The 26,630-nt window shown below is 34.6% G+C and overlaps 2 protein-coding genes across 7 annotated transcripts in view; both read right to left on the bottom strand.

Moving 5' to 3' along the window:
• Window positions 1-3,629: 3,629 nt before the first annotated feature.
• Window positions 3,630-11,866, bottom strand: LOC142973775 (transmembrane protein 181). 5 transcript variants are annotated; one of them, XM_076115773.1, is made up of 14 exons: window positions 11,767-11,866; window positions 10,989-11,160; window positions 10,763-10,866; window positions 9,930-10,088; window positions 9,380-9,482; window positions 8,874-9,027; window positions 8,282-8,362; window positions 7,851-7,950; window positions 7,335-7,462; window positions 6,656-6,802; window positions 5,943-6,045; window positions 5,118-5,342; window positions 4,482-4,598; window positions 3,630-3,833 (listed from the first exon to the last, which is right to left on the bottom strand). In XM_076115773.1, coding segments are annotated over exons 1-14 (1,728 nt in total). In that variant the 5' UTR covers window positions 11,768-11,866; the 3' UTR covers window positions 3,630-3,699. The 5 variants fall into 5 exon arrangements, with proteins under 5 accessions (XP_075971888.1, XP_075971891.1, XP_075971889.1 ...); XM_076115776.1 differs by lacking the exon at window positions 11,767-11,866 and adding an exon at window positions 11,743-11,760; XM_076115774.1 differs by lacking the exon at window positions 11,767-11,866 and adding an exon at window positions 11,257-11,757.
• Window positions 11,867-13,164: 1,298 nt separating this feature from the next.
• LOC142973774 (aminopeptidase N-like) overlaps window positions 13,165-26,630 on the bottom strand; it is a 29,857-nt gene continuing 16,391 nt past the window's right edge. For both annotated transcript variants that reach the window (XM_076115771.1, XM_076115772.1), the window contains 10 exons: window positions 26,368-26,603; window positions 25,793-25,973; window positions 19,978-20,176; window positions 19,199-19,473; window positions 18,472-18,668; window positions 17,850-18,017; window positions 17,188-17,401; window positions 16,619-16,766; window positions 15,767-15,914; window positions 13,165-15,095 (listed from right to left, as the gene is read on the bottom strand). In XM_076115771.1, coding sequence (XP_075971886.1) covers window positions 15,769-15,914; window positions 16,619-16,766; window positions 17,188-17,401; window positions 17,850-18,017; window positions 18,472-18,668; window positions 19,199-19,473; window positions 19,978-20,176; window positions 25,793-25,973; window positions 26,368-26,603 — 1,764 coding nt within the window. In that variant the 3' untranslated portion in view covers window positions 13,165-15,095; window positions 15,767-15,768. The remainder of the gene's footprint in view (window positions 15,096-15,766; window positions 15,915-16,618; window positions 16,767-17,187; window positions 17,402-17,849; window positions 18,018-18,471; window positions 18,669-19,198; window positions 19,474-19,977; window positions 20,177-25,792; window positions 25,974-26,367; window positions 26,604-26,630) is intronic.

The raw sequence follows: 26,630 nt of genomic DNA, 5'->3' as shown, positions 1-26,630 counted from the left end.
GGTGTTGCGATTAAGAACCATAATAAAAAAGTGACAGGGTACTATACTATCTATGCTTCCATCATTAATAATAATTATTTGAATAGTTGGTAACTCTGTTTTTTAGTTAGGTAGTTCTGCCTATAAAATTAGTTTGTGTTCACTCTCGTATTAAAACAGATCCATTTGAAGCTCCCTGGAAAAAATCTTATTCCCACTACAGGTGCTACTCTTGACAAACACATCTACACTTGAGATTACTGCCATACCTTCTCGTATTCTCAATAAAATTACAATCGTACGAGATATAGGTACTTTATCACAGGAAAGAAGACCGCAGACTATCGTGTCCATTATGACAGTTCTCGGAATTCCGGCACCGAGTTGCTACCCAGTGGTTTGAGAATTACGTAGCGTTTTGTATATTTTTTGTTACAGATCCTGTCGATTCTATTGTAGTGCGGGTTAAGGGTCGCTTTTTGTTGAGATTGAAATTGAAAATTATGTTTTGGGAATTTCGATTACTTGAAATTGGTTTCGATTATAACAATATTTATCTTGGACAGCATTTATATGGTAGGAACTATGTTAGAAATTAAAAAGAGGACCCATTCGCGTTCAGTAATTGCCTTAATCAATCCACTGCACCTACATCTAAGGGACTTTCTTATAGGCCAAAACTTACTCGGCAGAATAATTTCGTAGATACCTGAAAATTTTTATATAGGGTGTCCGGTGGCAGAATTTGGATTTCAAAATCAGATAATAAGAAAACTACAAAATATTTATTTGAATTTCAATGACAATAATAAAGCAGGGAAGTGCGGGTTTTATTTCTTAAAAATTATGTCGTCCAAATGTTGACCGTTACGTCGGACACACTCTTGGAATCGTGCTTCAGTATTCCGCGCCACTCGCTGGAGAAGAGACGTCGGGATGCCATTCACCTCGCGAACGATATTTTCTTTTAATGCTGAGATGGTCGGGGCTGTTTCATAAACTTTACTTTTGAGGTACCCCCACCCCACCCCCCACCAGGTCGCCAGATCTTACTCCGATGGACTTTTTTCTGTGGGGGTACCTCAAAAGTAAAGGTCAGCCCCGCCGACCATCTCAGCATTAAAAGAAAATATCGTTCGCGAGGTGAATGGCATCCCGACGTCTCTTCTCCAGCGAGTGGCGCGGAATACTGAAGCACGATTCCAAGAGTGTGTCCGTCGTAACGGTCAACATTTGGACGACATAATTTTTAAGAAATAAAACCCGCACTTCCCTGCTTTATTATTGTCATTGAAATAAAAATAAATATTTTGTAGTTTTCTTATTATCTGATTTTGAAATCCAAATTCTGCCACCGGACACCCTATAGTAGACATCTCTGCACTATGAATTTTGTCCAGTCTATTAAAAATAATGTTTGTCAGTAATGAGGATATTTAATAAACTCACACCCAAGTTATATCATATAGAGGTATAATTTACTTGCGCACACATCGGTTTTCGAGATATTTTGAAATAACCGCCACCTGGGTTGCGACTGGCTACAAAGCGTGAGCGTTTGCGTGGTGGGTGTTGGGGGACCTGGAAGTATCTGGACGTGGAGAAGTTCTGCATTTATTCAGGATATTACTAAATTAATAATTTAGATTTTAAATGGTAATACTTTTCGAAGTAGTATTTTCTGCAACGATCGAGTTCTGTTATCTAATATGCTGATATGATAGTAAAACAAAATGTATCGAATGCTTATCGTTTTGCGCAATTCAGAATAGGCGATAATGCGGAAGAAATGGATTTATTATAATTTTATAGATGTCAGCGTAGAGGACAAGGGAGACATTTTATAGCAACACGTGCAGGCAACTTCGTCCAATCTTTTAAAACCCCGCTTGCCGTACTTTCCAATTTGTCTTTCTGAGGTAAAATATACTTGAAATCCTCTATTCCATAACTACAAGTTTGGTGCCAAAAATAGTTAACAATCTACCAGAATATTGGGTAGGCAGAAATCTTGATAAATATATGACCTGCAAGAGCAATTTTTTCTTCTGGAATAAGAATGTACATTAATTACTTAAATATTGATAAAAAAAATGCTTCATATGCTCAATGCAAGCTTGTCTCTGTCCAGTAGACTTTGCTCGGACATTAAGCAAACGCCTACTCGTTAAAAGTAATGTAATCATCACTAACGACTAACAAATTGGGGCAATCAAATTAAGACGATGGTATCTTTTGTAATAGAGCTATATTTATTCTTATGCTTATGGCCAAATTCTGAAACGTCTTCAATTTAAGTAAGGATAAACCTCATGCTGTATCTGTCATTCTCACTAAAAGGTATTTGGGAAGAACGCGTACTCATATCAACATACTTACATATTATTTAATTGACCTCTGAAAATTGGATCTTGTTTCTTAAAAACTACTTACTTTAACTATACCTATTGTGTTTGGAATTCTTAAGTACTACGTCAACACAGTCCTAAAAATTGATCTTAATCGCTCTCTAGATATCTGTAGGTAGTTCTTAATGTGTGTAAAACCAAAATATTCACAAAGTCTACGGCATTTCGCGGTCTGTGGCCAGAAAATAAAAGACTCCATCCCCGGCATTTACATTGTGAGGTCCAACCATGTCCAACGCAACAATGTACCTAACTTTATGCAGAAAATGGTTAAGACAAAATACCGGCTTCGCTCGGGCTTGTTTTCTATAGATACCTAGTTGCAACAGATCGACTCGTGATAGTCCATAGTGCCGGGAGGAAAATATTTTTACTGCCTTACAAAGCTAGGGTTAATGTTCGACAAAAACGCGCCATAAAAGCACCATTCTTGTGATTTAAGGCATCCTAGACTTTAACAAGTTCCAATTGAGATCTATATTCTCTTAACTGCTAATATAAGCCGGTAGCAGCTAGGTGCGTCGATGTGACGACAGTTGTATCTCGTTCATTCCGGCTTAGCTATTCTGTAGTAATCAATTTAGCCTTCGACGCTTCATTTAATTAGATAGTTCTACGTTATAGTGTTTAAGTGTGTGAATAAAATATACGTCAGCTAAACTGCAACATTATTGTTTAAGTTTATTGTGAAACGTAATATAAAAAGATGTGTACAAGCGTTGCCGATCGTCGGTCGACTGAGGCTCGCCTGCATTCATGAGTCAGTGTTGCAGTTGAAGGTATTTTATCTAGCTATGTATAGCGCTGCAGTTTTATAAAGTCCTTTGTCAGCTTTATTTTATATTCAAATAGTCAGGCGTGGCTGAACAATCAACTGCTGATTAGGAAGGTATTTATTGAATATAATATCTGTATATTGCTTTATATTTATCTATTGCTTGAACAGTGCGACGATTTAAGTGCTTGAAGTGATTGAATGCAGAGAAAAGTTAGGTCTAGTAAATGACGTATATGATCAATTTTTCTTCACGATTCAAAATTGTATTTAATTGATTACATGACAACTTGTATTATGGCTCACGCCTACGCAGCGCCACCTACAATACAATAGTTAAAACAATATAGGTATTTTATTATCTTACATATTATTTTCCTTCAGTAAGACTTCAATATCATGTCTTCCTAACTGGGTTTTATAAGAAAGAAGAGTTAACTTCTAGAGGTTCTAATAAAACAAGAACGCAGCTTATTATTAGAATTTTATAACAAGAAAAATTACATTTAGGGAAAATAGATACAGATAATTGATTATTCATATATCTTCATCGGTAATTCTATGGTGGGAGTTGAGTGGGCGACGGCTCTCCTCATCAGAGCCATAAATAACCTCTTCGTCTGAATCGTTGATCATAGAGAACGCCGGGTTGTCTTTGGTAATCGCTGTTTCTGTAACAACAAAACGCGGCGATTTTGTCGATGGTAAAAACTTTGTTTTAAAACTGGTTTTCATAAAACATTGATTAATACTCTTTTATAATTTTTCAACTAAAATCATAATAATATATACTTGGAATCAGTTGGCAACATAATAAGGACAGGTAAGGTTAGGGGAGTACGGCAGTGCAATCTGCAAAGTTCGCAATTTTTCTACATAACGATAAAATAAATTTACAAAAAATAATAATTTTGTTTCTGACAGTCGTTGGTTACATTTCTGATGTTCAAATCGTCGTGGAATGCAGTTATCGCGAAGATGGAAGGTCCCGCCACGCGTTGCGTTAAGGCGTAGGTGTTTAAAAATGTATTGTTAGTACCATTGTGGGACAATATGAGTATGGTGATGAGTAGGTTGTACCTACGTTTGTCCTACCTTCGTAAGTCGTTTGCAAACGCAAGCATTTAGCAATTATTTTATTGTTCGGTTGCGTTATCGTTGCGTCTACGTCACGTACCCGACCACTGGCAGTTTACGAAGCCCGAAAAATGCGTAGGTAATGTGTGAAGTGCACTGCATTCCATGACATTATCGACATCAGAAATTCAATTTTTCTTTTAACGTAGCATGCACTGTCGATATAGAATATGAACAGGTACCTATTTCGCTGTATAAAACCATTACTTTCCGTGTCCGGCCTCGAACTGCTTTACAAGATATACAAGTACACTTTTTAACTCTTTTACCATTTGGCCTTTTCGGTGGGGGCCGCAAAACTAGAACAGAAGTTAGTTTGGTGTAACTTCATTCTATAAATAAGTACTTACTTATATCCTACGATTAATTATTACGTAGCAGTAATTACCATTTCTTCTGGATATTTTTCTAGGAATTTTACTCTATTGTAAAGGAACTAAGGGACCCAGACAGGGATTTATAGTTTTAAAATAACATTTGTACCAGTAATTAAATTTTACACGTCCACAAAAAAAATCTCAATTAAACGATTTACAATAGAGGAAGTTTACGTTAAATTATTTGAGGTACATGTAAGAATTACGGTTATTTACCTGCAAGAGGTATTAAAATACAAAAAAGAGCTTTTACCTTCCCATTACCAGAATATTGTCAGCTATTATTATTATTACATAGGTAAAATTAATATAAAATGAATCGACACTAATCGACAGACTGATCTATATCAAAAAGGAAGCCCTCAAAGTTCGCAGAAGCTATTTAGAAAAAAAACCTTCTCTAGTACATTAAAATATTATAAAAATATTCAGTTATCTTACCATGTAAGGCTCCCCCGCTAGGTGCGAACAGATAGGCCAGTATATAAACTTTAAAGTTGAACAACCCGATCATAGCCATGAACGGTGCCGAGGTGTCGTAGTGTATCTTCGGCTGGCTGGCCCAGTGGTCCTGCAGGCCGGCCGGGCCCCAGCCCTGGATGGCGAGCAGACCCATGATGGAGAGCACTGTGCCCACCACTATTGATAGACAACGGAGTCGGATATCTGGAAGTAAAAACCTGGTTGAAAATGGTGATGAGAGACATTTTATAACCGACGAAATATTGTAAGATTATTCGAAATATTATTAATATTCTAAAGGAGATTCTTGGTAGGTACTCAGAAATAGTAGTATAGACTATTTTACGTGTGGCAACATTGGTGTAATAATAAAATCGATACATTTTTACATGACTGCCTCTGTGGCGCAGTGGTTTAGGTCGCCACGCCGATACCACTGCAACGGGAGGTCGTGGGTTCGATTCCCACACGGGACAATTATTTGTGCGATCCACAAATAATTGTTTCGGGTCTGGTTGTGCTTTGTGTCCGTTGTTTGTATGTTTGTAAAAGTCCCCGCGACACAAGAGCAATTCTTAGTGCGGGAGTTGTCTTTTAAAAAAAATAAAAATAAAAAAAATTTAGATAAAGTTGAAATCTACAGTTATTTATAAAAAAATATGTATAATAATAATAGATTGAGTTTCGGCAAAAAGAAAGCACAAGGTGCGTGCAACCAAAAAATCAATTCCATGTTTTTATGTACCATATTTTCTGCAAATAAATGAAAATTGAATTTAAATTTGTAATAACAATTAAACTTACCAAAAAATGGCATGTTCCTTAAATCGCTGTAAGCTTTGATGATTAAAACCGTCAGATACATGAAGTACAGTATCATTGAAAAGGCGAACGTTATCTTCACGATCTGAAAATAAAAGGGAACAGTTATAAAAATCGCATATTAAACTGGTAGGAGTACGCAGAGGTATTAGAAATTCATATCCTACGTGTCGCCCTTGTCTAGGCCTACTGCCATATGTGCTGCCTACCAGTGACGTTACCAAACTTCGGACTAATGTCTTATTACTAAAAGACCATAACATTAAGGCTGACCTGGAAGTTAGATATAACCGAGACGTCTGCGCGGCAGTCGCACTTACTAATACTTTCGTACAAAAAGAATCGATTCTACTCCTAGGTTTCCATGTTTTTCTTGTTAAGACTAATTATAAATAAATAAATATTATTGGACAACTCACACACGGTGATTTGATTCCAAACTAAGCGGAGCTTGTACTATGGTAACCAAATAACTGATAAACATTCTTATATACTTACTTCTAAATATACTTCTATAGATAAATTGACAACCAGGCTTAGAACAAACACTCGTGAGTCGTGCTCGTGCAAAGATTTGTCCCGGGTGGGATTCGAACCCACCACATGCGCCGCTACGGTTGTTGGGGCGAGGTAACCGCTTAAACCACTGTGCCAAACGTAGGTATATAATTGTAAAATTAGTTTCGTTAACTTACAGGGTAGCTAGGGTTCATACTGTAGTTGTAGGTGGGGTCGTAGAGCGCGACGTACTTCTGCCAGTAGGTCATGATGAAGGCTGGCGTCAGCACCATCGCCACTACTAAGTACTTGATCAGGTAAAACGATGTGTAGCTGCGGTCATTCTGAAATAAGTACAAACGTATTTTAAACTGGAGATATTAAGAAGAGTTTTATGTTTGAGTCTTTCAAATAAGACGTTTAACTTTAAATGATCCTTCAATAAATAATATTTTTTGTACAGGACGATTTTTGGTAAATGCATAATTTATTTATTTATTTATTTAGGAAAACAAACAGTTGTACAATGTATCTTACTACCTAGATAATGTTAAAGCTAAATGACTAAAAGTACAACCCACTACGTTTCCACATATTACATATAATAATGATAATGCCCGGCATTGCCCGGTAATAAATATTACATAAGGATAGCAACTAGAGAGCTTTTTTAAGAAGTAAAAATCTAGTTTTTTTTCTTTTTCGTTGGCTTCACAAACGGAATCATTAGATCGAGTCTGCATAATGCATTTTTGGGGTTTGTCTTACTCAAGTGAGGAAAAAACCCGGTATGTTTTTAACTAAAGTTGCGCTATTTATTCCTATTCTTTACCATGTCGATTTAATTTCGGTCATTTATTAAATTATCATATTTACCTGTCGTAATCCATGGTACTGTCCAAGCCATGAGAGCATCACTCCACCGATGAACGTAATAGTCGCGACATCTCCGAAAAACGGAGCGAAGTTGTTGTCAGGGAACAAACGTAGTGGGTATAATGGATCTGAAATATTAAATAAATATTTGTAAGTCATTTATTTAATGTGAATTTTATAGTAACTTGGCGGAGTCCACTACCGTGTGCCTTCATTTTTGTATACATCGGAACTACAAGAGCTACGTTGCAATAATGTGGGGGTTTTATGAATCAAGCCGAAACGCTCAAACTACGTAAGTAAAATAACGTTGGTCGAGTAGTTATGAAAAACAACGTAAGTATTTTTAAAGATACCAGCATAATATCAACACGTAAATATGAAAAGAATCATCGAAAAAGGCCTTTAGTTTGCTAATAAGCACATAGCTGGGTACACGGTAGTGCAATCGCCAAGTTAAGCAGAAAATGCAATACAATTTTTCTTGGTAATTTAATGTAAACATAATATACGTACCATTGGACATCAGCAGTGCAGGCAACAGAAAACTAATCCACTTCTGCTCAATAGCCCAGTCAACAACGTGGTATTTTCTTAGTATGTATGTGAACCAAAACTGAAAATAGAGAAACAATATATTAATATTACAGACTAGGTATACAATTATCTCAATTTATAAACTAGCCTCTTCTTCTTAATAGGAGAACCTTTGCGCAGCAGTGGGACAGTAATTAGTCAAATTAATGTACTTTATACAAAGACCGAGTAGTTTGGAAGGATGAAAGAAAGGCCTTTGCTCAGCAGTGGGACACTATCAGACTATAGACGGCCAAAAATTTACTGAAAATGTTTTCAGTACAAACAACAATTGAAAAAGGATTGGAATACACAATTTTCAGTCTATTTTTAATACAATTTTACTCATAACATCTTCAATAGATACTCACAGTAACACAGAACGCCGTGATGACGAATATGAATCGAAACCATAGCTCTAGTTGAGTGAACGCTGGATTGTACGTCTTGAACTGGAAATTAAATAAATATAAAATTAGTTACATATGTTTTCAGACTTTCGTGACTAAATTATAAGTAATTATTGCTATTTATGTAAGCACGAAACTTAACTCTTAATAGGTATAACTTTAACCCATTGACACGAAATGTACGAAAATGTAGGATTTCAAAGGCACTGTTAACCTATGTAAGTCTAAGTAAAGAAGACTATTTCTGTAGGAACAATATAACATTTTCATTGCAAGATTTAGGTATTATTTAAAAGCTTACGATATTCCATTTTACAGAAAAAATACTTAAATATCGAGTGGTTAGTCAATAACTCAAGAACGTAATGTGAAACACAGAGTGGCTTTAGTTTTACTGTATTTGTTGAATACATCATTTGAATACTCAAGAGAGTACATTATTCTTCCCATAAATCGCACCTCCAGAGAAAGAATGACGTGCAATTGAACCAACATAACACAACTTAAGCCTTTATTCTTCTAAGGTTCTTATAAAATAGGGGTTAATACTTACATAGAACACAATTTCTCTAATATGATATCGTTTGTGGAACTCCTTGAGTCCGTAGAAGTTTATATTGAGTACGTAGTGCGTGTACTCTAACATCCCGATGTGTAGTACTAGGACCTCGTCACATACGCGCTTTATGCATTTAAGATGTTCTGTTCTGTAATAGAAGAGAAATGTGTTAGGTAATGCACTGGAGTTGATGAATTTTGAAATAACGATATTGAATATAACAAGAATAAAAGGTAAATATTTGTGTACTATTAAAAGCTTCTATATCACTTTGGTTGGTGTAACATATTTATCAACAAGCGAGCCATAACACACACAGCCACAACATCGTCAAATTATAACAAGTTAAAAAGAAGTTAGAGAACTTGGCCCTATTTGCACAATTAACTTTTTGAGTAGGTAACCGTAGTTATATTTTATTCTGAATGTAGTTAAGTTAAAAATATAATTTCATGGCTTTAAATATTAATGACAATGACAGTAAAGTAAAAATATCTTACCTATTGGGTGCATCATTCTCGGACACTAATTCGGTAGTGGAGTGATCAGCTAACACGCCGTCTATTGAAATGCTAATTTGGAAGCTTTTGTCGAATATCTCCTCTGAAAGTTAAGAAAAAATACGATTAAAATCCTAAATGGGCAACAGATACTTATACGGTATTAAAATAATACCGCTCATTAGGAACATAACATTAACAAAATGGAATTATGGTAGGTTATGCTTTTTAAGAGTAACCACGATTGCCAAACACTTAAATAAGCTAGCTTAAACAAGCTTAAAAAAGCCATACTTATCGGAAAAATGTGTGTAGCAAAGAATTATTCGTAGATTCGTATTTAGCAACAGCCCAAGATCCTAAAAGCTCAGCTAATATACTTTTTTCAACAGTAAATTAACTATAATAATAATTTACCATATAATTAAGATGCCTTTAACATTAATTAGACACGCATAACAGGAGATAGGGAGGAATGGAAAAAATAGAGGAAGCCTTTTGCTCAGTAGTGGGCTAAAGGCTAACAAAAATAAATATAATAATAACGTACCATCATCATTATTGGTGAGTATCTCAGCGAACAGCCACAGCTGTTGCGCGCGGGTGCCGAGCGGCGGACTGTGCAGGTGGAAGGCGCCCTGGTACATCGTGCTCGAGTTCGTCAGCACGCTCGACGCGGACATTGACGTCGTCATCGTCGGGGATGGGCCTGCAAGAGTTGTTAGATGAAAAATTGATTGAAAAAGGATTTTTGTGGTATTGTGTATTACAGTTGATTTAAAGTAACAGAATTCTTATTTTCTATAAATGCCAACGTTTGTCATTTAGTGGTTAGAGTAAGGAAGAGAGAACACTTCGGGAACCCGTGGTTCCCGTCAATTTTGGGGCCATAAAAAGTCAGTCAGGTTCTCTGAGGTCTTTTGATCAACTTTTAACCTTTACTATTGAGCAATTTTTCCAGAATACCTATGTCAGATAGATATTCTGGAAAAATTGCTCTGTAGTTATGTCGCTGGCTAGAAGCCTTTTGTTTAAAAAGTTTAAATAATGATAAGGTGATTTTTACACAGTAAACATTCAAATATTAAATGAACAGTCAGCATCAAAATCTTTTTTACAAATATTAGTTTTGAAACAAGTCAGGGTTCCAGTTTTTTTATTATTTTAGTACTGTTAGGTAGTTATTTTTTATTTATAGGTACACTAGGGTGGTCTTAATTTTAAGCCTGTTCTCTAAAAGGAACTCATAATAATATTATGAACCGTAATCTATATTTACATAACCTTCTGATCTTATAATTGATAATTTACCCTGGGGTCAAACGAACAATAATATTTCGCAAATTCGATACTTAACCAATAAACGTGTTTAAAAATATTTACCTGCTAGTCCTATAAAGACTCCTAGGCCGAATAAAGCGAAAAACGCAATAAACACCATCACGAACTCGCCTTTGTGCATAGAATAAATCCTCATTGGAACGGACCTACAAATAAAACATTATTTCAATTGGCAGAATACAGCTGTGCCATCGCCTAAAAAAAGTATTGCAGAATAGACGTAATTTCCGTCAAACGGTAGAAAAATAAGTAAAATTATATTATTTACCTTTCACAACGATCATGGTGATATGCTGGAGCGATATATTTATTAAATTCGCTGAACAAATCACTAAATTGTGACAATGTATTGCGAATTTTATAATTCCAGCCGCCCGTAGGCAAATGATAAGAATATCCCACATTTGCCGTATCCATCTTCTTATAAATCTTAATAGTCACTACAAAATTAAATAAATAGACTGGTTTCAAATTATTACACAAAACAATAATAGTTCTATATAAAAAATCGTTACAACAAGTATTGTTTGCCCTACATTTGGCTATGGCTTGTTTACAAGCGGATTATTGATTTTCCCGCGGGGCTGCCATTGCAATCGAAAGAGACGTAGAGTGATGTGGCATGCGTTAAGCGCGGTAAAATTTATAACATAGCTATTATGTTGCTCAATAATTCAATATTTAACAGTATTTTTATATTTATTTTATGTTATTTATAATTAAGTTGGCCATTTAATATAAAATTTCGGTTTACAGCCATTAATATCACATCACAAACATTAGAAAAAAGTTGTAGAGCTCACATTATTTACAAACAAAACTAACAGTTTTTGTTTAAATATCACAAGTTAAACATTTTTTAACTTAATTGGAAAACTACGCGCAATTTCATTGTACAGAACCAACACATATACCACGCCATCTAGCGAGCAAACACGAAAACCACATCTATCCTTCGAAAAAAGCATTTATCTTAGAAAATTGATCACAAACGACATTATTTGAAAAAGGAACATGCCCACCATATTTATTTTGACTCTCCTTACTTATAGTCGACGAAATTTTGAGGCCGTTTATTTGACTGTTCAGAGATAAATTGATACAGGATCAACCTGTTATGGGTTCTGTAGGTAACTGACTGTCCGGATGACCTACATCGAGGCTGTGTTTAGTATACCTAGGTACATTGAGGCTGGGGCAGCAGCACTGCGCAAATGCATTCGTATCGAACCTGTAATTATTGCGTCCTTGCAATTGATGTCGGATGTAGGGTCCGAGCTTTGTCTATACAGCTATAGCTAATTACCCTTACTGGGTAATTTAGACGTTTTCTTTCAAATATTTTTCGTTATATCGAGATAAATAAGAAGAATGATTAGTAGTTTTATGCTTTTAATGAATTGAAATTCATCTAAAAGATGGAAAAATTGCTAATAATGTGTTGATACGCAAGTTTCGAGGAACTGAGCTTTAGTCTTTGCTCAAGTTTTGACTTTAAAACTGAGTTAAAAGAGGGTAGAGATAATATTTTCAGAAGTTTAAGTTTAAGCAACAAGTGTGAACTTGTTAACTCGGTTTAAAGAAGTTTGGAACGATTTCAAGTAAAAAGTCCTGCTTAAAATGCATTTTTTCGGCTTTGACGTATTAAAAAATAGGTCAACGATCTCAAGAAGGTTTGAACGAAGGGTGGATTTCTATTGACAGTAACGACAGCTGCAGATTGAATAAAGGCTCCTTTGTATGTTTTTGAAAAGAGGTGTGAGTTCATGTATTTATACTTGAGATAAGATCTTTTATAGTGTCGTGAGAGAGGAAAGTTTTACAGCTAATAATATTTACGAATGAGTAACATAATAATTTATATTTTTTATACGTAACTCGAGTTGTTAGAATGTAGGCAAACGTCTAAGGAATACACAATTTTGATTAACGGATATAAAACGTGGAAATAATAGGCCTTTTTTTGATTTTGCAGAGGATTGACTTATGACGATTATTTATGTAGAAGATAGATTTAGTACAAAGAAGGTACAAGAATATTACAGTTGATTTCTTAGACTGTGAGATTAGGGACATATGTATTTAGGTAATTAGTAGTATTTTAAGGGTTTTTACTCAACATTTAAAACACTAATACATATATACGTCAGTGCAAAAATTAATATAGGTAAAAAAGATAAGTAAAATCTGACAATGGGTGCATATTAACACTTTCCTGCTAATTTCAGTTAAGATGTAAGCACCGAGAAAGAATTTGTTCAATATTCCACCCCTAAGTGGGTAAAACACAAATGACAAGTTGTAGCAGTCCACATTTTAAGCTGGTATTAAAATATTTAAAGTAGTAGATAAAAATAATTATACGATTTGACTAACTAATTTTCAATCAGCTTTTGGTGAGATCATCAGGGAATTTGGTAAAAAGTTTGTAATAAAAAACTGTATGATAATTAAATGATTTATTCAACATGAAGCTCACATGCAAACACTTATAATAAACGTTTAGACAATACGCTTTAACAAATAAGTTTATCTAAAATCGAGTACTTTAAATAAATAGGAACAATTATATTACATGACTACAGACAGCAGACAAAACCTTTGACATTTTTGGCAGTAGTAACATTTTATTCTTATTCGTAATAAAATAGATATTAGTTTATTGTTATAAGTATTTTGTTGCTGTCTGTACTCTTAACAAACAAACGATATAGGAATGTAAAGAATCAATTTAAAAAACATTAAAATCTTTTTTTTAAGTGGACTAAGTTAAACTTCCACTTTTTTTCATAGATAATATTTTCTGACATTTTGATTTTTAAATATTTGTAAAAAGAACACGACCAGCGCGCTTCCACCGAATAGCTTTTTTCATATATTTTGTTTTTTCTTCACAAATTCTGCCATTTTCTTTTACTTAAGCTACATTTAAAATCACACTAAATATTTTGTGCGTTCGTATACAACTAAGATCTAAATACAGATCTAAAAATGTTATGGCCACACTATTTTTTATTATGGTAACACAATATATAACATCAAACATTTTCTTGTACTTAAATATAAATTGTGATGCTTAAATTTTTTATTAGGTATCTTATCTTAAACATAAATACCTAGTAATGCTTTGTTTCCTTAGCGGTGTATTTTAAATTCGTTTAACAGAGATAGAAAAGTTATCACGATACTAACCGGCGCGTCGGTGTGTTGTCAAACTTAATACGTGCATTTTAAGCGCTTTCAAGACGACGCCGACGCAAAAGCTGTGTCTTTCGCATATATATTTAAATTTTTCTTTCACTCGAAACAATTACTTGTTCCGTATGGGAATCGAACCCAACTTGCAACGCACTGGAAACGGCGTAGCAACCGCATTACCACTACACCATTGACTTCATAAAATAACAGTAACTAAACATTATAAGCATTTATGAATAAAATATAATAATAAAATTACATAAATATCTGTATAATTAAACATTGTAATTAATAAGTACAATAATTTCGCCGGTTTTGAATATATTTGTGACATCATACAACACTTTGGCTCAAAATAGTTTTAAACTATTCATTTTGGCGATAAAATACGTTTTAAATAAATACATAGATTTATAGAAAAATAGAGAAGTTTTAAAATACAGATCTTTATAGACTATGGAATCTTTAGATTAGACAATTTTTACATACACACATAATATCGCGCATGTTAGACCCAGCGATGTAGGCAATGGTGTGTAAAAGTAAAAATACCTATATGTAGAGGTGCCTTCTTTTTAGTATTGTGTATAATTTTTATATTCGAGTCAAATATCATTCACACTGTCCTTCTTACTTTGTAATATTTCAACAGTATAAGAATTTGACCAAAATATAGCTCAAAACGCATTTGGCTTTTTCAGAAAATTATATTTTATTTAATAAATCTCTTGGCCTATGATCTTTTGATTAATATGCTATTTCTCCAATTACAAAGATATTAGACATCTGCCTTTCGAAAATAAGCACATAAACAATTGAGAAATTTATACATACATAAAAATTACGCCTTTTATCATTTATAATATAAGTTTTAAAAAATATTATAAGCAACTGAGATACATCAATTAATTAAAAGATCGCTTAAAGTAGTTAACAATATCGATAAATAGCATCTTTCTTAGGCGACTAGCTCGCTCTTAGGTCTCAATACTTAAGACCTAGGTTTAAATAAAATTAAAGTATACTTACATTGCACACAACTTGAAAATTAATTCTATTTTAATTTTACTATAACACAATTTTTCTCAGCTGGCAACTTTTGAAAGTCTTGTTCGACAGCTGTCAAAATCACGATTGTCTATGGACACCACGCTAAAGCAGCAATGCACTCACCTTTCTATAACAAAAAAGAAAACCCATACATTTTATATAATAATAGGATAACCATTTAGGAACAATATTTTGGTCAAAATACCACGGCGAACCCGATTAGAAACCGAACCCAAACGGCGAAACAATTTTTTTGAGTTCAAGTACCATAATAATATGTAAAACTAAATAGGCTTCTACTATTAGCTCATATTGTATATATTATTTAGATTCTATAATACCAAAAACTAATCAATATAACTGAAATATGTTTATTCTATACTGATATTAAAACTACGACAGTCTGTCTGGCTTTCAAAGCTAAATCGCTGAACAGATTTTGGAAAAATATCGTAGGTTACGTTTTCAAAATCTCTTCCTCTTTAAACAAAACACTTCAGCTACGAAAAATATAAATTTGAATACTCTATTTATAAGAGTGTACAGTCAACTTGGGTAACTTTGAATCATTTGGGTAACATTGAACGTGGGAATTTGAACTGGTTTCGATTATTTTTTCATATGAAACCAACATAATTGATAAAAGTATGCATAACTAAAATGGATCTTTATCGATTGTGTAGGTTTCATATTAAAAAATAATCGAAACTAGTTCAAATTCCCACGTTCAATGTTACCCAAATGATTCAAAGTTACCCAAGTTGACTGTAAAACAAATGTCTTTAAATTCATACATACATTTAAACACTAGTGGTGTTATCAGCTGCAGTAGGTATTGCCGTAGTATCGGGCACCGTGGTCGTGACGTCACTCGTACTGTTCGTGCTCACGTCCGGCACCGCGTCTAAAGTGGGGAGGGTTGAGGAACTCGGGGAGGGGAGTTTACCTGACAAAATAATGTAATATAAATAAAATAATACATGGAATTAGTTATTATTGGTTTAGGAAAATGCAGGAAGTTTGATTTCCGTAATGTCAATAAAACTATTACGCCCATTAGTGTTTCTCTGTTGGGCAATAGTCTTAGCCTGAAATGAGGGAGAAGTCAGCCTTGAGTCCACCACGCTGGTTAAGTGCGGGGACTTTGCATTTTGTCAAGAATTGTTCTAAAGAACTTGAGGTATGCAAGTTTTGATCGAGGTTTTGCTTTGCCATTAGACTAAGTGAAAATTATTTCTAATACACATTATAATCTCAAAAAGTAATTGCTGGTTTAGGCATGCACCCCCGATGCAATCAGTAATTTAGGAGACTCCCATACAAGAAACGGTATTTTAAGCTCGTTTTAGCTCAATATTGATTTTCGCAACAGGTTTTCGGATTTAACAGTGTAAATATGGTATGGAACCCATCGTGCGCGAGTCCAACTCGCAATTTGCCGGTTTTTATAAAATCAAAATCAAATCATTTATTCATATAGGTCAAATGCTGACACTTATGATAGTCAATGATACAGAGAGTGAATTTACCGCCAGTTCGGAAGGTAGGTCTAATGAGAAGAGCTGGCAAGAAACTCCTGGACACTCTTTTTAATTGCCAAATAACTATAAATAGAGTAATTACTACTATAATTATAAATAGAGTAATTACCAGTAACATAATCCTTAAACCACTGGTTGATAGGTGCCGCATTCTTCTGTATCCAGTCGATCCTGAAGGTGGCTGTGTCAACCAGCTTCTGAAGCGTTTGAGACATCGGCTTCAACTTCTCTTTGTTCTTTAGAGCGAAGGATTTTAACTGCAATGTGAAGAGAATAAGGTTGAAATTAGTCTGTGCGTAGTTATCGATTGAAAGCGTTTTGAAATCTTATTCCTTGATGTGGAAATTTCGAATTCATATAAGAGCTAAATTTTTTTTCAACAATTATATTAGTTAGAATCTTTTGATATACCGGATATACGTATATCTTACAATTAAGACCACCACATTATAAAAAAATCTAATGTCAAATGCTATCTTGTTAAGTACAAAATTCAAGAACAGTAAACATTGTATAGAATTCAGTGCTTGCTTGGACTAAAATGACTTGACTAAAATGCGCTGGTTCCGCAAAAGACAATGTTGGATCTGTGTTTTTCAGTATGTAAACATAAGCCATTTTCTGTTCAAATAGAACGCATAAACTATTTATTTTCTAACTACCCTAGTAGTAACTTACCCTACTAAGTTCCTCCTCAGTAGTAATAAACCCGAAGGCGCCACTAACAACGGCGGGGAACATAAACGCGTCCATGTCCGTGAACTTGGCGTACACCTGGTCAAAGTTCTTGATGAGGAAGTCTTGTGCGAGCCGTGTGCCGACCGGCGGCTCCACCGTCCACGCCGCTACTGCGTACTGCTTCGGTATCTCCGATAGACTTTTTTCTAGTAACCTGTTTAAAAGACATTTATTTTACTTTAAAAAAATCATTACTTTTTCTCATAGGACGAAGGAGGAAACTAATCATTAATTTATACAATATCTTTCTATTAAATGGAAATAATAAAATTAAGAGTAAATGTCAGGTAATTTTACATAACACATATCTCGCCTGTTTATATCCGATAGTGTAGACAGAAGTGTACGAAATACACCCACGTTTTAATATTTCAATGTTGGCTCCATGTCATATTGGGCGAGCCTATTGCGATATACTGGGTACATTACCAAACTCCGGCTTACTGTTGATAATATTATTATATTGGAAAATAGCACTTTTCCCGACTCGGAAGTTGAATCTAAGGGCTCGTGATCAGCAGTCGAATGCGATACCGACCGCGAGACAGAGGCACTCGATTATATACAAGACCAAATAATATATGTTAAAATAATAGACTTACGTTGTTATAATGGCTCCTTCCCTAGAGCTGGGCAGGTTGTTAATGATAAGGCTCTTGACCGTAGGGTCGGTGGAATTGAGGAACACGTTCCACAGGAACTCGAACTCCTTTCGTCCGCCTTGACGAAGCGCCGTGTTGTATACTAGAGAACGAAGGTAGCTTGGGATCCTGAGAAAAAAAAAACATTAAATATTCTGAAGATATTTACTGTTGTGTAAAGATTCTTGTTAAATCATGTTTATAATGTCATAGTTAGCACGTTTACGGCTACGTATACGTGCGTACGTATACGTGTACCGTGCAGTAACAGTATATTCACTACAAAAATAACTCGACTTATAACCTGCTCATAACAAAAATTTGGATGACGTAGTTAAGTCGATAACAAATCTGCATTGCTTTAAAATGGTACGTACTGTACGTCTGTTACGCTTTCACAACTAAACCGATGATCCAATTTCAATGAAATTATGCTTTGAGATACACAAAGATCCCGGGCTTAAATATAGGCTTTAAAATTGTTTTTTTTTTATACACTCTAAATTTTTTTTTTCATTTCTATACTCATATTAACATTTTTTGCCCTTATTGAACTATTTGCACTGGTGTCAAAATAACTCACGGATTATTATTAAAATCTTCCTGTTTGGTCCAGTTGTCGAACTGTTCTTTGGCCCAGGACAGACATCTTGGCGACTCCACGTAGCACTCCCACATGACCAGGTTCTCTATTAAAAACGCGTCGTTATCGTCTTTAGGTTTGTCGAGGCCGTAGTTCACTTGCTTGAGCTGCTCTGCTAGGATTATTTTCATGTAGTCCTGTAAATTAAGAAGTTTAGTTAGTTAAATAAAAAATATAGTTAAATATTTTTTTACAATTTCATGACAAGAAATTAAAAAAGTTGTCATCCTATTGCAACACTAATAAATTGGGATAAGTTTAATCTTTTTGACTTATCCTTATCCCAAGTATGCGCACAGCATGTTTTCTTTCTTAAATACATACTGTAGATTCGGTTGATGTTTCTACACCCGCCATTTATCGAGGAAATTTCAAAACTTTGCATCTGCATTGTGTTTTTCTTTATAGATTTTTAGATAAGTTTTGTTACGATTAACTTTATTGCTATATTCTACACATAATAACGATTGAGATTTTAGACTGGTATTGAGATTCTCGGACGCAAAGCCTAACTCCTCCCGCATTTGGGAGGATACCAACAGTGTTATACCAAGTTTTATTAAAATTCATATTTTGGAAACAAGCTTATTTTTCCGGAAGAGTTCGCCTTTTGTCATTTGTAAACCTGCATCAGCTGCATCGAATAGTTAATTTGTTTACAACTTACCTGGAAATACAAATACCCCGAGGTCCACCTCAAGTTATGTCTCAAAAAGGCCATATTATTCAGCAACTGGTCCCACACCATCTTCGAAGACTCTCCGTTGATCACGCAAGTGGTCAGTCCCAGTGCATAACTGTAGTTTAACTGACCAACTTTAGCTAAGTTGAAGGCATCGTCTATGAGTTGGGACTTTGTTATCGGGGACTTTACTTGCCCGGATTTTAAGGCTTCGCTGAGCAACTGCCAGTTAGTTTGGTCGTAGTTTACGCGGTAGTAACCTGGGGGATGACAAATGTAATTTTAGTTTGTCTTAAAGTTATGTTGCTATGTTAGTAACTTTGATCAATAAACGTTTCAAATATTCACTTTAAATGAAAACCCTCATAAAAAATCTGTATCAGTACGTAGAATAAAGTAACAATACGTTGAGACCCGATTTTCATATTTTTAATTGTGAAGAAGAATCATTTGACATGTTTGACAAGTTTTTTAATGTCAAAGTTGTTTAAGCCGCCCTAAGGCCTTTGGCGTGGCTTAAAGACTTATCTTAATTAACACCAACCGGGACCGACGTTTTACGTGCTCTCCGAAGCACGGAATTCAAAAACCACTTTTCGGTCACCCATCTATAATATGACCGCGCCAAGGGTTGCTTAACTCACAGACCATTTACCGACCGTTTAACGCAACTAGTTATGGCCGCTTCAAAACTCTTAATAAAGTACAGTACATTCAGTAGAAGCAAACACTCATAATTTACAATAAAGAATCACTCCACTTACCTATAGCTCCCACATTGACATAGAGCGCCTGAGTGCTATTAATAGGTATATCTACGATAGTGAACCGTCCCTTGAGCCAGGACTGAGGCTTAGTGCTCCACTGTGACACCGGCGCGTCCACCGCCGTGTAACTGATGGGGATGTGCCACAGCTGGTCTATCATCTTCTGGTATGGGTCCTTTGCTGTTGTGAATAGACGCTGAAAAGAAAAAATATCGTAGGTGTAGTCCAAACCTATTTGATGTATAAAATATCGAAGGTTTTATATATATTCGTTGTAGAATCTTATGTATAATGAAGCTAAAATATCTTGTAAATGTCAACAAAAAATTAAAGTCCATTTTGATGACTACCACAGAATGCTGTTAATATCAAGAAAACACTGTTCGCACGTTGACTAATTTTGATTAAGTTTTATAAGTAAGTATACGGAATGTCGAGGCTCTAGTTTTATCTGAGGCTTCAATTACTTAAAATTATTTTCTCTTTAAGGACAATTCTTTAGCTACGGAACTAAATAGCAAGTCCATTATAAATACTTTAGTTAATCATGATTTAAAAAGTGGGGTAGTTTAAAAATATTTATATATTTCTTAATTAACGCTATACAATTAATTATAATATAATATAATATTAATTAATTAATAATATTAATTATAATATAATATATATAATTAAAAATATTTATATATTTCTTAATTAACGCTACGCTAACGCTAGATGGCGCTCAAACTGTAAACATTGCCCTTTATTCGTTCTGTTATTTTTTTGATTAATAAATTAGTAAATAGACGTTAAGTGTTGTAATTTGTGCTGGAATCTGGTTACTAGCTCGAGTTATACAAGTGACAGTGTGGAACACGTTATAACTGCTGTTAAACCATTAATAAAGTGACCTAAAGACATTCACCTACGTAGTGTTGTGTGAACTAATTTACATAGTATTCGCAAAGTGAAGTACGGTAATAACCAGACAAATACAATAATCTTGAAGTGACAGTGAACAAAAACCAAATACAAACTAAATAACTAAAAAAACATTATCTATAAAATTGTGAACCATAAATGTCCGTTTTTTATTCAAATATAGAAGATACTACAATAGCCACCTAGTGGAAAATAGACACGCCGCTAATAACAGATCAACTGGAATATTTATGTTAATACTGCTATTCATCCATAGAGGTCTCTGTCAAGGAAAAAAGTATAAAGTAAACAAACAATATGGATCACTTACGCGACACCTCCAACTCATCTCCCATCACAACAAGTCCAAATTCGCCAGATACTGCTCAGAAGAATATAACTATCCGTAGACATAAAATGAATATCCCAACTAACAATTCGTTTGATGGTCTCCCGGAAGAATGCGATGAAAGTGAAGATTTACTATACTCTTCCTTAAATTCATCACCAACTCGCGAACTAAATAGAAGCACTCCCGTAATTTCAGCCAACATTATAGAAGACATAAGCGAAATGAGAAATAAATTATCTGTGCTCCAAGAAAAATTATTAAGCGCGGAAAACGAGATAGAGAACTTACTTCTAGAAAATACGAAACAAGCAAAGCAAATAAGTGAATACAAGTTAAAAATTGATCAATTAACACACATATGCAAGCAAACTTCAACTAAAAAACCAAACACACAACAGCGCAGGCTACTACATAAAACTAGACTGGACTTCTCCGATACCGACCATGAACTGATTTACCGACATAACCAACATGATACAACAATAACGCCATCTAGTAATAAATGTGAAAAACCACAGGACTTCGTTCGATACTCAAAGCCAAACAGCTTCATAGGACAAACTCTCGGTTCCCCAAAACCAGATGGCGTAACCTGTAATGAGATGGAGACTAAATCTGACGAAAATATACAATCTCAAAATTTTACTAAAGATCAACGCAAGAGACCAAAAGTATGTATATTAAGTAATAGCCCCTCACATAGTTCATTAAAATTTGTGGATAACATGTTCAGTCAATGTGATTGTATTCGTTATATCTTGCCAAATTGTAACACAAAACATTTGCTTCAAAACATAAATAACAAGTTGCATAATTATGATATGAGCGACTATTGTTTTATTATGTTAGGTGAAAAAGATTTTAAAACTAGTACATGTAACTACTCAGATTTGATTACAATTATAAGGGAATCCCTACTCCATGTTGTAAAAACAAATATAATTATACTTACTCCCACCTATGTATGTGGTGCTCCAATATACAATTACAAAATTGAATTGTTTAATAACCTATTGTATTTAGAACTCCAGCAAAATACATATGCTTTCTTCTATGATACAAATCTAAATGTTTCCTTGGACATGTTCTCAGTAAACACTGGAAAGTTGACTGCTTTTGGAATAAGACATATATATAACAACATTTTGTACAACATCAACAATGATTATATGCATTTTTATGGATACCCGGTAGTTACCCCCTTCCCGACAAACGCTAATGATATGCAGTCTACGTTTTTTCTTAAATAGTAACCCTTCAAAAAACAATAAAAAAACGACAGGAGTTACTAAAAATAAAGCCAATAGTAACAAAAAAAAACGAATCAAACGAATAATGCTGTATTATCAGAATGTACGTGGTCTTCGATCGAAAACTGCTATGTTTTACAACAATATGAGAACAATATCTAGTGATTTTATAATTCTCACAGAAACTTTTCTGAATAGTTCGGTCAACGACGCGGAACTATTTCCACCTGAATATGTGGTTCTACGAAAGGACCGCGAAGGCGATGTCGGATGGGGCGGTGTTCTATTGGCCGTAAAAAATTCTTATACTGTGAAAAGAATTACTAATGTTGATAATCTATCTAATGATAAAGAAATAATATTTGCTACCGTTACGTGTAAAAAAATTAAATTGTTTGTTTGTGTGGTTTATTTGCCGCCAAGTTACAGTGATCAACAATATCTAGATGTGTTATCATGCATGGAAAATGCTATTTCTGACTACAGTGAATACTCATGCTTAATAGTTGGTGATTTCAACTTGAAGTCGTGCAGTAAGAATGTTACAACTCAATTTAATAGTTTTTTAGAATTTTGTAAGTTGCGACAGTGTAATCATGTGTGCAATAAGTATGGAGGCATCCTGGATTTTGTACTAACTACTCTTAATTCAAGCAATATTGATGTTAATTCTGAAACTGAGCCTTTAGTACCTATTGACGCCTATCATCCTGCTTTAGAGATATTTCTCAAATTACCTATAAACGTAATGAACAATAGCTCTATATCTCCAGGTCACCACTTAGCTACGGAATGGAACTTTCGTAAAGCAGATCTTATTGGACTTTACACTGATCTTGCAGGCATAGACTGGACAGAGCTAACGGATCAGCAGAATTTGGAATTGAATGTAGCTGTAGATATATTTTATAATAAGCTCAACGATGCTATCAGCATGCGGGTGCCCCTAAAATCAATAAACCATTTAAATAAATATATATATCCACATTGGTACACTAAAGAGATAATTCATTATATAAAGTTAAAATATTTTAATTTGAAAAAATATAAATGTTTGGGTTTACAATTCAACAAAGAATTATTTAAATACTACAGAACTAAAGTGAAGCATCTTATACATACCTCCTATCAAAGTTATATGCATAATGTTGAGAATAATATAATTAATAACTCATCTACTTTTTGGCAATTTGTTAAAGATAAACGGTCCGATAGGAATCAGCTTAAGGAATTTGTATACAATGATAAGATAGTAGAAGGCCAAGACGCCGTTGATACATTCGCACATCATTTTGCTTCCGTTTTCCATAAGGAAACCCCATTATTAGATCCAAAGATAGCTGAGCGTAACAGTAGAGACATTGGTTTTTCAACACAAATAAATATCGACCAGATAGGTATAGATGAAATAAGAAAAGCTGTACGTCGCTTAAGAACATCTGCTGCCTATGGACCCGATAATATACCCGCTTTTATAGTTAAAGACTGCCTTTCTGCACTAGAGGAACCACTTCTTTACATATTTAATCTCTCTCTCCACAATAGTTGCTATCCTAGTCGATGGAAAGTTTCAAGAGTAATACCAATACCCAAGACCGGAACATCGGCTGAGATTTCGAATTTTAGACCCATTGCAGTCCTTTCCGTGTTTGGTAAACTTTTCGAATCTGTTGTTAATGATAATATATTTAAACAGGTCAGTACTCGCCTAGATAACTCACAGCATGGATTTAGACCCGCACGTTCTACCTTAACTAACCTTACTAATTTTGTTGATTTTATAAATACCAGAATGACCGCCGGATGTCAGATCGACGCTGCATATTTTGATTTTAAAAAAGCATTTGATTTAGTTGATAATGATGTCCTTCTCACAAAATTTAGCTCGATTGGATTTAGTTTCCAATTGCTTACGTTTATGGCTGACTATCTCAGAGATAGGAAGCAGTATGTAAAGTTGGGCAATTTTGTATCGCAGGAGTACTACACTCGATCGGGGGTTAGTCAGGGCAGTACCCTGGGACCAACGCAATTCTTGATAATGATAAATGATCTGCCCAAATGTGTTACAAGATCAGAATGCCTGATGTTCGCTGACGATCTAAAGTTGTACACAGCCGTCTGCGACACCAGTGATTGTCGAAACTTACAGGATGATATTGACGCTATCGCCGAGTGGGGTTTGGCGAACAAATTATCATTCAACATTTCTAAATGTAAGACAATAACTTTTACTCGTTCCCGTACTCCCATAAAAGTCACTTACGAACTGGCCGGTGAACCGCTCGAACGCGTCACTACAATACGAGACTTAGGACTGACTCTCGATTCTAAACTTAACTTCCATGAACACGTAAAGAAAATCTGTAAAGAGGCGAATAAGTCGTTAGGTTTTATAATGAGAACTTCATCTCAGTTTCAAAATGTTCACGCAATAAAACTACTCTACAATGCATACGTACGCAGTAAACTAGAGTATAACGCAATAGTATGGAATCCACATGAAAAATTGTATAGTGTCATGATAGAAAAAATCCAGCGTAAATTTGCCCGCTATGTTTATAAACGTGTGCATGGATATTACCCATATTTGTATCCCTCGATGTTCGTTTCAGGAATGGTTGGCATGGAAACTCTAGAGCTTAGGCGTAAATTTGCTCATATGATGCATTATTTCTTGTTGTTAAATAACAAGATAGACAATCCATCGGTACGTGAGTCAATTCACTTTAATGTGCCCGATCAGTACATGCGAGGTGTAGGAAGACGCCAGCATCGTCTATTCGCCTGTCCGCCATCATGGCGCTCGGCACATGCCACCAACAGTCCTACAGGGATGGCTATAACTCTATTAAATGCATTCCTACAAACCAATCCAAATGCAGACATATTTGCTGACAGCAATACGAGAATGATCTCAAGTATATCTATATATTTAAATAATAATATTATATAAGTTGTGATAATATATTTTAAGTCTGATTTATGGTGTGTGTATTGTTTATAAGGTATTGTTATTTTTGATTTGTTATTGTTTGTGCTACTTAGTATTGTATATTATAAAATGTTGTATGTAACTTAGAATAACATATAAGCGCTTTGGTGAACACTGTAAGCTTGTACTGTTTAAATAAATAAATAAATAAATAAATAATTGTGACAGTCATTCCAGTGATAGAGCATGTCCAAAAACCATTAGAAAATCTAATTAAATTACAATCCTCTTCAAAAAATATTTACAAAAGTAAGTATATTTTTTTTACAAAATACTAACGATTCACACGTTAAAGCTTCCTTATATTCTTACCTGTTCAATCTCAACCGAGCCAGTCTTATAGTTCCTATTGACATTAACAACAGGGTAGCCGGCCTGCTTGGTCCACGTGTTCATGAAGTCCACCACAGACAGGTCTCTGAGCGACGGGTCCGATTGAGTCGCTTTAGACATGGACTGCCATAGGTCTGTTTCTTCTGCGTTTGAGTATTTCCTGCAAAAAATATTAATTTATAAACTTGATAGAGGAAAGATAAACTTTGAAACAACAATAAAATGTTTCTAATGAAAAAGTTGATGCTGTTTTATATAGTAAATTTTTTGCCGAACTTTTACACATTGTTCTTATTTTAAAGACATTTTTTGTTTAGTTCTAGTAGTAATATAACTTAGGAACCAATTTTAAAAAGAGTCTTAGAGGCAACACTGTACTATGAAGCTTAAGATCAACAAATATTAAAAAGTGAACTTTAACTTTAATTTTTATTAATGCTAAAGTTAACTGTTTTTTAAGAACTGACTCTTGGGGCAGCAACTTACTCAATGATTGATATTCTGTACACTTAAGCCTAACTAGCGACATCTACCGGCAAATAAAACCAACTCACCAATCATTCAAATAAATCACCAATCCTTTATGAAACATTTCTTCAGATATCGTATGGTTCAGCATTCTAATCAAATTAGCTCCTTTAGTATAAGATATTTCATCAAATTTCTGTGATATTTCAGAAGCGTCGACCACTTTGCGGGAAACGGGGGAGGTGTTCTTGAGAGCGTCGGATCGGAGCAGGTCCATCTTGTCGCGGGAGAATGATTCGAACATGTCCCAACCTGGTTCAATCTGTGGAAGAAATTACTTATTGAGTAT

This window comes from Anticarsia gemmatalis, chromosome 6 (assembly GCF_050436995.1).
Source record: "Anticarsia gemmatalis isolate Benzon Research Colony breed Stoneville strain chromosome 6, ilAntGemm2 primary, whole genome shotgun sequence".
NCBI classification, from domain to species: domain Eukaryota; kingdom Metazoa; phylum Arthropoda; class Insecta; order Lepidoptera; family Erebidae; genus Anticarsia; species Anticarsia gemmatalis.
The sequence above is the reverse complement of the archived record's forward strand: the minus strand, read 5'-3'. Positions and strand labels throughout refer to the sequence as shown.